Raw genomic sequence first — 12,530 nt, 5'->3', positions numbered from 1 at the left:
GTGTTCATATCAACAGGTATTGTTCAACACCATTGTGTGGCTTTCTTCTTGTTTGTACGATTAAAAATCGTGTTTGCGGATGACGCGGGACTACATATCCCAGACAACACCGCGTCGTTGCCTGTGTTGAAAGGAGAGGAGACTCCTTTCAGCAACATTCTTCTTTCCCCTTTCTCCTGTCAGGGCGTTATAAACTACACTTGTGACTTGTCGTCCGAGTTCTTGTTTGCTCGCATTTCAGGTCGGTAGTTTAGTTTTCTTCCCTCACCCGACTCGTCCGGAGTCAGAAACTATTCCCGCCGAGGTAAACTCGTCTTCAGCTGCTCCCGGAATTGAGCGTGTGAGCTAGTTTACATTAGCCAGCAGCTACCAGTAGATTTACGGCTTATATCCGGGGCTGCCAGGTAGATCAACTAAAGCTGGAGGCGCTCGTCAGCCACCATGGTTTGGTCAGTACACCAACGTATTGATAACACTTGTATATAATTCATCTGATTCGAGGGTTGTGGGGGGAATTAACGCAACCTTTGTTTGACTCGTGCGCAGCCAGTCTGGTTTGGCCTGTCTCATTGTCTCCGAACACCGAAAACAGGCAAGTGAGTTTGATTATTTTTAGTGTCAGTGGGTCGTTTGGCTTGTGAGGCAAACTCCGCCGCGTTCGTGTAAACAAAGCGGTCAGCTGTCGACTCCAGATAATCGTGAAAGCTCGTACGTAGTTCAGTATGGCGCAACACGAGCGCACTCATGTCGCCAGTTCACAGAAAGCACTCATGTTGGAAATGAAGAGCCTGCAGGAGGAGCCTGTCGAGGGATTCAAAATAACACTGGTGGACGAGGCTGACATGTACAACTGGGAGGTGGCCATCTTCGGGCCCCCAAACACTCATTATGAAGGGGGGTATTTTAAGGTAGGAATACAACTTTCTTTGTCTTTGCCACATCTGACATGGTCGTTAAAACTGTACGAACTCTTCAAATGCAACCCACCACATTACATTTATGACGATCAAGCCTGTCAGTAAAATGTGTATATCGTAGTAAAGATGACCTGTTGTGTTGTCCCAGGCTCGGATCAAGTTCCCTATAGACTACCCTTACTCCCCACCTGCCTTTCGGTTCCTCACCAAGATGTGGCACCCCAACATCTACGAGGTAACGTATCAAACCCTGATTCTATTTCCTAACATTAAATGTGTTGACTTTTCATGCCCTTACATTAGAATTTGCCATCATCACGTATTATATGATGCATTGCATAATGAAAGGAGTTGATTTCCTGTTTTTTAGAATGGAGATGTGTGTATCTCTATATTGCACCCTCCAGTGGACGACCCGCAGAGTGGAGAGCTGCCTTCAGAGAGGTGGAATCCCACCCAAAATGTCCGGTGAGCGCTCTCTCCCTCGATATCTCTCCTCATCTGTCACTCCTTTCTCGGTGCCTCCCTTCTTTGTCTTCTCTTAACACCCTCAATGACTGACCTGACTCACATCCTCATCACATGACTTGTCTCCAGTGGAGTTCCTTCAGAGTTCCTGTCTGGATTTTCGGTACCACAAGTGTAACCTGTTTTTGGCCAGCGTTGTCATTAGATATTTCTCTTTTGGATGTTTGTTTGTTGTGCAATATTTGTATATCCATAGAATGTGTCAGGCATTACCAAGCAGTTAAAAACGTAAACATATTTGAACTGTTTCCTTTTAAACAAAATGAATAAACTCTTAAAAAAATACCCCTATAGCTGCGTACGCTTTCATTAAAATGTGTTATAAGCAATTATTTAAATGTATGTGTATAGTAATACATCAATGATAAATAGGGGGATTTCATGTTGGGTATTAATGTAAAAAAAGATTATTGTGTTTTATATCTTGTTGAAAAATTGCTATATTTTACATCATTGTAATGCATTAATATTTTGTTTTAGGTTAAAAGGTGCCACTTGTCACTAACCCTTGTGTTTCCTCCTAGGACGATTTTGCTGAGCGTGATCTCGCTGCTTAATGAACCCAACACCTTCTCCCCGGCCAACGTGGACGCCTCCGTCATGTACCGCAAATGGAGGGACAGCAAGGGCAAGGACCGCGAGTACGTCGAGATCATCAGGTAAACGGGCGAACTTTATTATTCCCACTGGTTTCCTCTCGAGACTCAACCGCATTAGAAACGCCTCTTTGTCGAGTGTCAGTCGTCATGTGTGTGTTCTTTACTCCCCTCAGGAAACAGGTATTGTCCACTAAGGCCGAAGCCGAGCGCGATGGCGTGAAGGTGCCCACCACGCTGGCCGAGTACTGCATCCGCACTCGCGTCCCGGCCCCCGACGAAGGCTCCGACCTCTTCTATGACTATTACTACGATGACGACGACGTGGACGGCGAGGACGGCGACTGCTGCTACGACGAAGACGACTCGGGCAACGAGGAGTCGTGACGTGCTTTTTTACTGCATCCCGACCGTAGTTGACGCACGCTACACGTTTTTTTTCTGTATGGGTTGCCAGAAATTCTTGGTCGACACCCAAGAATGATTTGAAGCTTCCCACTTCTTAACCAATGAAAAGAGCAGTTTTTTTGCCCCCTGAGTCGCTGAATTATTTTCAGAGGCGAATCTCGATGTACTGCTGTCGAGGGGTCAGATCTAGTCCAATTTGCACCAGCACAAAAGTCACCACTTCTTCTCAGTTTTACATACATTATCATTTTTATTATCACCTAAAACCTTACTTTCAGAGACTAGAACTTAATGCTATTGAGTTGTCACAGTCTCCCGGACAGTACATAGTATTGTGGGGTTAATACCACTTTTAACAATCTCTACATTTGCATTGGTGCAAACGCTTCCAATCTTTACTCGGCGTCTCTCTCTCTCTCTTTCATATCTTTATTCCTCTCATTGTAACGGGGTGTTGCTCAACAGTAGTTGGTCTTATTCACTCACAGAACATTGAGGGCTTCAAGCACTTTTGTGTTTGTACTGAACAATCTACTGCAAATCCGTTAAATCAGACATTTTTCAAGTTTCACATTCTGCTGGTCTTCGATAAGACGGGATGTCACAGGACGTTGTTTTCAAAGTTCTTGTGCATGCCGGATCACTATCGGAAGCTTTTGTTTTTGTGTCCCTTTTACTCTCGGACCGTTTACCTTCATCGGGATCCGTTTTCGGCTCAGTGAGAAGAAAGGACTCTCGTTGACGGAGATGCCAGAGAACTTTGTATCTGGAGGACCGGCCGTGCTGAGTCAGTGGGTCAAATCCTCATGTGAACAGTTTTGGTAACAAGAAAATGTATCTTTTGCTGTGTTTCTTCTGGTTACTGTTGGATGTGTTTCTGTGAGTGTGGGGTTATGTTATTTGAAGTAGCTCAGATTTAATAGTCATGTAGGGAAGTTATTCAGGGGGGCAGAACTAATTACTGATCAGATCTGTATTTCTCCTCAGGGTTGCTCTCTGAGAGGCCTTGACGGAGCCAAAGACGTAAACGAAAGCCCAAAACTGTTGTATTGTTGTCTTTGATTGCTTTCCTGCAGGCTTTGTTATTTTAGTCTCTTTCTTTGGGTAGACATTATGCCTGCACTCTCTTGCTTGGGTTGATTTATGTAATGAGATTTGGTTTGATTGGCAAAAAAATGCTTCTATAGAAAAAATGTCTGTCAAAAAGTGTTGTTGCGATATCGGTCAGAATTATCAAAAGTTTTTCAGTCCCTGAATTGAAAGAACAAGGCCGTCATGTTCTATTCTCATTTATATTCGTTGTCTGCAGAGGGTAGGCAGGTTTTGATATCATTTTTAGAGTGCATGGGTCTTTTTGTGTATTTTTGCAGATGCAATATTGATTGTTTAATTAACTCAAATTAGGACTTCATACTGAATTTCTCAGGATAATGAATTAAATGACAAAACAATTAATACAAGCAACTATTTTACTCTTTTAGGTGGTCATCAGAGTTGAGCTTCAACAGGTACCATAACTGAAATGCACATGTAGCTGTATGGATGATAACTGTATTGTTTTATTCACCTGTTTATTTTTTATTTTCGGCTATTTAAACTGAAAAATAAAGATTTATTGGGAAAAACAATGACAAGTCTTCCAGTGCTTGGATTGGTTGCTCTTTCAATATTGTCTGTTTGCACCAGCAAACGATTGGTGCAAATTAAAGTAATATAATAACAATATTCCCTCTCTTTGTATGAATGTAATTGTGTAACTATGTTGCATATTTATGATGATATTCTGCTTGTTGGTCTGTTTACTGTAGGCTACCTGCCGTCTATAGATATGACAATCTGGAATGTTAATGGTTATTATATAATCTAGGAAATCAATTAGTATCTCACAAGAACATTATTTCATGATTAAGACACTGCTGCATTCAAGTCACATGAGGAAATTGGATATTATCAATATAGATTAAAAGCAACAGCCTTCTGAGTGACTTTACTTTGACTGCGCCGCAAACTGTTTGACGCTTTATGTTTTATTTGAAGATCTAGCGTCACAGAAAAGTATCTAAATAACCGGTTTCAGGGGTTTGAAGCGGAGATGTCGCGCATTTCCTCAATTTTGTGAACGCAGCTCACGTTGTCGCTTAGAGATGACGTCAGACAAACAATACGATTGAAGAACCGCCCGGGAGATTATTCAGCTTTATGATACAGGGAAAACACAAGAAAAATAAAGCTATTGAACCAACAACAGCCATGTCTGTGAACTATGCGGCTGGTCTCTCCCCGTACGCGGACAAAGGAGTGTGTGGACTCCCCGAGGTAAAATACGTCTACTGTGAGCTTATGTAGGTTAGCTTCTTTCAACTGCTAGCTTAGCCGCGTTCAGTCCTTTTAACAATAGATATATTTAAATAGCAAGATACACTCCAAGATAAGTAAAGCTTCTGCTTTCCATTGTTCACCGAGGAAAACTTACGTTAATGTTAGCCAACAAAAGAAAGCCCTGAAGCAACGTTTAATCGGTCATTGGTCTTTGTTAAGAAAGGATCCATTCACAGTTTAACATTAGTTTTACACCATTAGCTCACGTGCAATCAAGGCAGCGGGACGAACATTGAGGCGTATTTTTACCCACTAATGTACATCCTAAATATATAATATTAAATATTGTCAGCAGAAAGCCACTGTCTCCAGTTTGGTGTTGTCATTTTATGTTTTATGTAAAACATAGATTATTATTTAAAGAGATGACCAAATTAGGCTAAAGCAGTCACTTAAGCAAGCAGATACATTTGAGAAGGAAAGGTGCAATACCCTCAATATTTTATTTTATATATCTGAAAATATTTATGCTATTTATGCGTTAAAATTGTACACTGATGAAAGTGCATATATTGTGTTACATTCCACCCTAATTACAGGTTGTTGTGTACTTTACAATACTGTCATCAAATCTGTCACATGTTATGTAAAAGCTCCCCTCCGGTCCAATAATAATACACCCGTAACTTTTAAAAAAAACATGTAAAGTTATCACAGCTTGAAAGAAGCATGATGTGCAAAATCCAGTGCAAAGTTTCTTGAGTAATTACACTTTTCAAGTTGCAGTGGCTTGTGTGAAAGCGTTCCTTTCCGCTCCTTGTCAATAATGGTCATGGTATTGTTTCATAAGTAATGTGATATTTGGTGCCAGAATCATTCAGCTGTTCTAACCGGACGTGTCCTTTTCTTTGCAGAAGTTTGACAGTCCTGAGGAGCAAAAGGCCAAGGTGGAGACCCTCGCCGAGTTGATAAAAGAATCTCAATACTTGGTTGTCCACTCTGGAGCAGGAATCAGCACCTCAGTCGGCATCCCTGACTTCAGGTAAAGCACAAACAAAGTCACTCCTGCCCCCTGTCTGTCACCCTTTTCCCCTTTCTCTCTGAACCGTGTTTCATGAACATGACGACAAAGGCAACTCTGACCTCACACATTCTGTCTCTAGGAAAGTTTGCTTTACAAAAAACGCCCCTAAATAACTTGTTAAAGGAATGGTTTTGAATACCAGCAGTACTTTGTTTATGTTTATCCATATATTGTCTCCTAGCCAATTTTTGTAATGTTTTTTTTGTTTGCCTTCACACTGGCAAGTCATTATTGTCTTTGTCATGAGCCAAAAGTTCTCCTGGTTGTATGTATGTCCAGTTCCTGTGAACGCGATATCGCAGATATGGCCGAAATTTCCACTTGCACTCCATAATACACTGATTGGATTATATACAATATATATATATATATATATATATATATATATATATATATATATATATATATATATATATATATATATATATATAATGGATTATATAACATTGCAAGTCTGAAGATGCCTTGTGGACTGCTAGACATAATGTGGAACTCTTCACTTATCTTAATGCTTTCTCTTGTAGTACCACTGTACGAGCAGATGAGGGCAGTACTTGCTTATTATTTCTCAAATTCAGCTCTTTGTAAAACAACGACACACATTATTATAACTCCTCCGTCTGTGTTCTTCCTTCATAGTGACAGAATCTCATATGATACTGTGCAAACACGGATTCTCCCATAATAGCTGAGCTAAGGCAAATCAAATAGAGATCATTTTACTCTTCATTTAATTCATTCTGGTGTGCATGTCAGATATTTACAAGTGAGAATTCATACATTTGTAGATGTTTGCTGGGGACCTGACTAATTAATATCTGATTGGTCAGGTATAGTTGTCCTATGCGAGTAAAACAATGTTCTTATGTCCAGATCAGTAGAATGACAGTAGAAATTCAACTGTTGATATTATTGACAATGTTTTCCTTGTGAGTACACCTACTTCATAGATCCTTCACAGATTAGATTGGACAAAACAGAATTTACACATTTATTCCCCTATTTTCTTTGTATTTGGAGAATCTTTGCAAATTGTTCTTCTTGGTCTCCTGTATTTCTAGTAAACTCTTATATGCAGCAAAATGTCAATTTGGTACACAAACTTTGCAAAACTTCTCTCTTTTTAAAGGATTTTGATACTCAGTCAACTATGAATACATATCCATTATCCACCTCATTGCGTTACAACCTGTCCAATCCGGATTATAACTATAATCTCTTCATCTCTACGTTCTCTTCCAGGGGTCCAAAGGGTGTGTGGACGTTAGAACAAAAGGGGGAGTCGCCTCACTTTGACACCACGTTTGAAGACGCCCGACCCAGCTTCACTCACATGGCCCTGCTGGGACTGCAGAGGGCCGGCTACCTCAAGTACCTCATCAGCCAGAACGTGGACGGCCTCCACGTCCGATCCGGCTTCCCCAGGTAACCCCGCCTCCTGTCCTGTAGCATGATGTAGGTATCTCCAATTATTGTTGTGAGTGGGCATGGAGCAATGCAATATTTCACAGGTTACAGGTGCAGTGTAAGTTGATCTGATTGATTGGCTACCGATAGATACACACACGCATACATACGAATACGCAGCGAGGCATCCATCTTGACGCACATTACAATCAACACACACAACAAGACCAACATGACGTTAAAAGTACACAAAGCTGTCAGTGCACTGTTATAATTATCATATGTTCACCTGCTGCTGGAACAAAGCTGTTTTCGTACCGCTTTGTTCTACACCTGCTGCTAAACACCTGCTGCTAAATGCCTCCGTCTCGAAGGGAGAAGCTGAAATTCCCTGTGCGAAGGTTGGAAGCCGTATTTTTAAAATGGAGCCGGTTATCCGTTGTAACTGTCTGGTGTGCAGGGACTCGGCACGCTACCAATTAACAATCTGATGCAGAGAGTTTCTGTTCTGCTTCTTACTGCACTAAATGTCCTCGTTTCCATAAAAAGATCCATATATATGAGGAACTCCTTATGCAAATATATATTACATTGGAGATTGCAATAGATTTCATCTAGTGTGCCCTGCAGAATATTTTGGACTTGAAGCAGAGGGTGTGGAGAGGAGAGAGAATGAATCAGTGAGAAGTGGATGTGAGATTTATATTAAAGAGGAAAAATGAACTTGCAAAATGCAGTGAATTCCTTAATGCGGAGGAAAGGACTTCATTATAGTTGATTTGATCTTTATTCATTTCTAATTATTTACAAAAATACACAGCATTGAAAGTCGTGTGCGATAACCATATTGTTTCACGCCAGTTTTCATAGATTGTTATTAAAAACGAAGCTGCTGCTTTGTGTTAACGGCTGAAGCAGAGCCAGAAATGTATTTAAAATACAGTTCAAATGATCCTCAAGTGTAGAGAACGTCTCTGGATTATCCAAACGTATCGGACTAACTGAAGGCCAAGAATCTAATTCTTCATTCAGCGCGTAAACTCAACCTTTACGCGTATCGCAAGACTCGATCTCCCTGGAACATTTCATCCACTACACTCCATCAGTGTTTTATTTTTATTTATGAGGCGAGTGAGCGAAATCGTAGTTCTCCGAGGAAATCATCGAGGAGGCAGCGGACAAACTGGTAAAGGAAACCGGTTGTGAAAAATCTGCGAAGATGCCGAGTGGAAGGCGGAAATATTAATCATAGAGGGACTGCAGAAAAGTTCTGCTGAAGAGACATTCATTTTGGAGAAGATTATTAAAGTGAATCTTTTTTATTATTCCAGGGATGTGTTATCAGAGCTCCATGGAAACATGTTTGTGGAGGAGTGTGAGAAGTGTGGCAGGTATGTGCACACACACACACACACACACACATTTGGATCTTGAAACTGTGAGAATTCACATCTTTCACAGAAATCCATTTGAGGCCATTCTGTTCGGTACCTTGTTAAAACAAACGGCGGCCATGTTTAAAGCGTAGAGAGGAGATATGCGCCCATGACCCGTCCTGCCGCGTGTCAAAGATAAACGCGTCCAGCAGGATAAAGTATCCTGTCACATGGCGCAAATTATCTTAAAAGGAATCCGGGATTATGATCGTGACTTGATTTCACTTCAGTGACCTGCAGATCTCATCCAGGTGGATTTACTTTGGTTTGAAGTATAAGAGAGACTATAACGTCACCCGATATGATAAAATATACTTCTATCTATATAAAAATATATTAAAATACAAGGCAAATTGAAGTACTCTTGATTTATTTTACCCTATATAACCTTTCTTAAAACAAAAACCCTATAAAAAGTCTCAAAACCGGGTGAAAAATTGGGGAATTGTCAATAAAACATTATTTAAAATCTGAATAATGGAGCTATGAACTTGTTCTTTAGTCCACAGGTTCCTGTGACATGTGAGCCTTGTTCTGTGAAAGAAAAGTCTCCCTGTTGAAGTGTCCTCTCCAGTCTGTCTAGTAGTATGTTTTTCAATATTGCAGGGTCTAAACTATCCTTTTTAGGAGTAGTTTAGTAACTGCACTTTTTAGGGCTTGTGGGAAAACACCTGAGAGAAGAGACGTGTTTACAATCTGTAAAAGATCAGAAGTGTGTTGGTAGAACATCTAATCAGCAGGAGGATGTTTTCAGACGGTGTTTAATGTCTTCTAGGCTTCTTTTGGTTAATAGAGTGAAATTGTGTCGTGATATTTGAATGGATGCTATTTAAAGATGCGACAACACGTATCCTGTGGTTCGTGTGGAGCCACCAACCGCTTGTCTAATTGTTTGAATTTTGTCAGCAAAAAAGGAGGCGAGTTGATTGCACTCCCAGGTGGATTAGAGCGCAGCAGTTAGCGACACCGGAGGGGTTTGTTAGCATGTCCACGGTAGCAAATAAGGCGCGTTTATTGTTATTGTTTTTGGTGGTATAGGCAGTATGTCAGAGAAAAAGTCATCGGCGTGATGGGACTCAAACCGACAGGACGTCACTGCGACGTGGTCCGATCCAGGGGACTGAGAGCCTGCAGGTAACGCACGCTGTCATGTGCATTTTAAAATATATCCAACAATGCAATATGATCCATGTATTAGTACGTCAGAGTATTCTTTTTACCAACACAGGGGCAAGTTGATGAGCACGATTCTGGACTGGGAGGACGCTCTTCCTGACACGGACCTGAACAAAGCAGAGGACGCCAGCAGGTGTGGTCTCATGCAATCTTTTGTGAATGAAATGTTTGTGTTTCAGCTCGACGCATGCACCCAGTGACCCGCAATAGACGCATAATTACCATACTAAACTATTTGGAGCTCTAACTGATAGAGCTGGAGTTGCATCCAGCTAATTTCTATTCAACTTTGTCTCATTACTGAATAGGAGATTAATTGTGGGGAGTTGCTGTGTTTGTGCTCTTTCATTCATTCTGCCACAGCGCAGCTGAAGTGTGTTACCTAAACAGCCAATAACAGCTTCCCCCCCTCATGCATCACCGTTACGTTTGAGTCACAGCGCTAAGCACCCGTTTCTCTAAACCCAGCAAATCATTTTACGACACATGTGGCCGTTCTTAAGGTATTTCAAGGGTCCTTAAAGAGAAAAGGGCATTATTTTTCTCACACATCTCGTACTACACACACAGAACGTTCAGTCTTGATGAGCACCTCCAGTTTCCTTTGATTGCTGTGAATTGTGCACCTTTTTCCAAAGAAGAGTTCTCGAGCCGCGCGGTTAGATGAACTCACTGGGTTGTCTTATTTCACAGTTTGTGGGGAAACTGTGAGATAACATGTATTATAATTATTTTGACCTATTAGCTTATGTTCTCCTTGAGCAGCTCCTGCATCCTGTCACTTTCTATCTGCTTCAACAAAGATGTCGTCTGTAGAATAAGATGCCGAGGCCGGGGGTTATCTCTGCAGCACCACAATATTTATAACAATATAGCAATACAGAAATTGGGAATCCCTACTTTTTAACTTTTTCTCACGACCAGAAATGTCTCCGAGCATTGGAAACTCGGCTCGTTCTTTTAATTCAAGAGCGTATTTTTCTCCCGTCTGCACCCAGACGAGCCGACCTGGCCCTGACGCTCGGCACCTCCCTGCAGATCAAACCCAGCGGAGACCTCCCGCTTCTCACCAAGCGCAAAGGAGGGAAACTGGCCGTCGTCAACCTGCAGGCCACCAAACACGTCAGTCTCACCAATGCACCACCTGACACACATGTGTGGAGATGACACTGGAAATGCTGTGAACAAATCAAAGGCAACATGGTGTTTAGCAGTTCAGGGTTCAACGTTTCACAGTATTCATCTCCTGTTTTTCGCAGGACAAGCATGCGCACCTGCGCATCCACAGCTACGTGGACGATGTCATGAAACAGCTGATGGAGCTGCTGGGAGTGGACGTCCCGAAGTGGGACGGCCCGACCGTCTGCGAGGACTCCAAAGCCGCCTCGGAGTCCGCCGCCGACGCCGACGTCAAACCGCCGCGTTCAGCCACAGCGAAGAAGACGAAGGTGAAAAGGGAGCCGGTGAAGACGGAGAGAAAAAGAGACAAGACGGCTCTAACGGACGATGGGAGCGCCGACGAGGAGGAGGAGGCGGTTTCGGTGAAGAGGGAGAGAACGAACTCTCCAGTCGAGTTAAAAGAAGATAAATAGCGTCGGGTATTATTTCCTCACAACAACTTCATGACACAAACCTGTCCAGAAATAGATTTTACAGCAACAAAAGGACTTTGGTTTGATCGGCTGAAGAGTACAAAGCTTCTTCTCATCTTCTTCAACCCCTCTGGAGCAAAGACTCTTCTTACCACTGTGTGTTTTTATATTATTTTTACACAGCAATATGAAACTGACTCCCCGGCTGAAGCCTCAGAAGTTGACCATGTGATGAAGCAAAATTAGCTCCGTGATCGACTCCTCGTTAGATTAGTTGTTTGAGGTGTTTTTTCTTTTTTAATTTCTGGACAAACAACATGCCTTAAAAGTACAATAAATGACCCAAACTTGGGGCTTCGGTTTACTTTGAGAACTAGTTTCTAACGGCTGGATTAGATCTGGAGCACAAAGTTAGAAATGAAGCTTCTAATAAGGTGTATGAGGTTAGTGCGGCAGCTTTATTTATAACCACGCGCTGCAGATCTCATCCCTACAGGTCTTTAAAGACGCCGTGTTTGGATACTTGGTTGAGAAGAGCCATCGAGTGAGCAGCTCCGCGTCCGATTGACGCTCTCATACAGCTGCGCTTCTCTCATTGTACCAATTAATTCAATTCCTCTGGTGAGATGTATAATTCCATCTGATTTTGTACATAAATGGAGCGCCGGCTGCTGCTGCTGCTGCGCGGCTATAAATGGATCATAATCACACTGCGTTTCTTGGAAAATGTGTTTATCTCAAGAAAACAAAAATGCGGGAAAAGGTCACTTCACTGTTATTTTTAAATTTTTTATATGTATGAATGATTTTTGGCAATAAACACAATCGGTTCCTGGGAGAACCTCCTGAACGCTGTGACCTAGTTGCAAAATGTAAAACGACGGTTCAAAGGAAATTGTGGCTGCCTGCGTGTGTGTACCTGAGATAATGGCAGGATGCTTTGTTTGTCGTGAAACCTCATTAACATCTCCAGAGGGACACGTTTTTACACTCCGGTCGTTATAAAATCACGTTACGCTTCGCTGCTTAGTGACCAGACGTGATCATTAAATCTAGTTTTCTTCTAA

General features: G+C 41.9%; 2 protein-coding genes across 2 annotated transcripts; both read left to right on the top strand.

Annotated features, from left to right (window-relative positions):
- The first annotated feature begins 121 nt into the window (after positions 1-121).
- LOC137782210 (ubiquitin-conjugating enzyme E2 R1-like) lies at positions 122-2,495 on the top strand. The gene is made up of 6 exons (XM_068571400.1): positions 122-449; positions 547-908; positions 1,066-1,152; positions 1,288-1,385; positions 1,970-2,104; positions 2,218-2,495. The coding sequence occupies exons 2-6, from the start codon at positions 723-725 to the stop codon at positions 2,426-2,428; spliced, it is 717 nt and encodes a 238-aa protein (XP_068427501.1). The 5' UTR covers positions 122-449; positions 547-722; the 3' UTR covers positions 2,429-2,495.
- Positions 2,496-4,611: 2,116 nt separating this feature from the next.
- Positions 4,612-12,271, top strand: sirt6 (sirtuin 6). The gene is made up of 8 exons (XM_068571020.1): positions 4,612-4,765; positions 5,683-5,810; positions 7,095-7,277; positions 8,591-8,650; positions 9,734-9,829; positions 9,924-10,004; positions 10,870-10,993; positions 11,131-12,271. The coding sequence occupies exons 1-8, from the start codon at positions 4,649-4,651 to the stop codon at positions 11,461-11,463; spliced, it is 1,122 nt and encodes a 373-aa protein (XP_068427121.1). The 5' UTR covers positions 4,612-4,648; the 3' UTR covers positions 11,464-12,271.
- The last annotated feature ends 259 nt before the right edge of the window (positions 12,272-12,530 follow it).

Source organism: Clinocottus analis, unplaced genomic scaffold (assembly GCF_023055335.1).
Source record: "Clinocottus analis isolate CAN_PGR_092001 unplaced genomic scaffold, fCliAna1.0.p SCAF_11, whole genome shotgun sequence".
Taxonomy (NCBI): domain Eukaryota; kingdom Metazoa; phylum Chordata; class Actinopteri; order Perciformes; family Cottidae; genus Clinocottus; species Clinocottus analis.
The sequence above is the reverse complement of the archived record's forward strand: the minus strand, read 5'-3'. Positions and strand labels throughout refer to the sequence as shown.

Excerpts from the sequence above, each read along its gene's own strand:
- LOC137782210 (XM_068571400.1), top strand. The coding sequence starts at position 723 with ATGGCGCAACACGAGCGCACTCATGTCGCCAGTTCACAGAAAGCACTC. Across the intron at positions 909-1,065 it reads ATGAAGGGGGGTATTTTAAG|GCTCGGATCAAGTTCCCTAT; the intron begins GTAGGAATACAA and ends GTGTTGTCCCAG. Across the intron at positions 1,153-1,287 it reads GGCACCCCAACATCTACGAG|AATGGAGATGTGTGTATCTC; the intron begins GTAACGTATCAA and ends CCTGTTTTTTAG.
- sirt6 (XM_068571020.1), top strand. The coding sequence starts at position 4,649 with ATGATACAGGGAAAACACAAGAAAAATAAAGCTATTGAACCAACAACA. Across the intron at positions 7,278-8,590 it reads GTCCGATCCGGCTTCCCCAG|GGATGTGTTATCAGAGCTCC; the intron begins GTAACCCCGCCT and ends TTATTATTCCAG. Across the intron at positions 10,005-10,869 it reads AAAGCAGAGGACGCCAGCAG|ACGAGCCGACCTGGCCCTGA; the intron begins GTGTGGTCTCAT and ends GTCTGCACCCAG.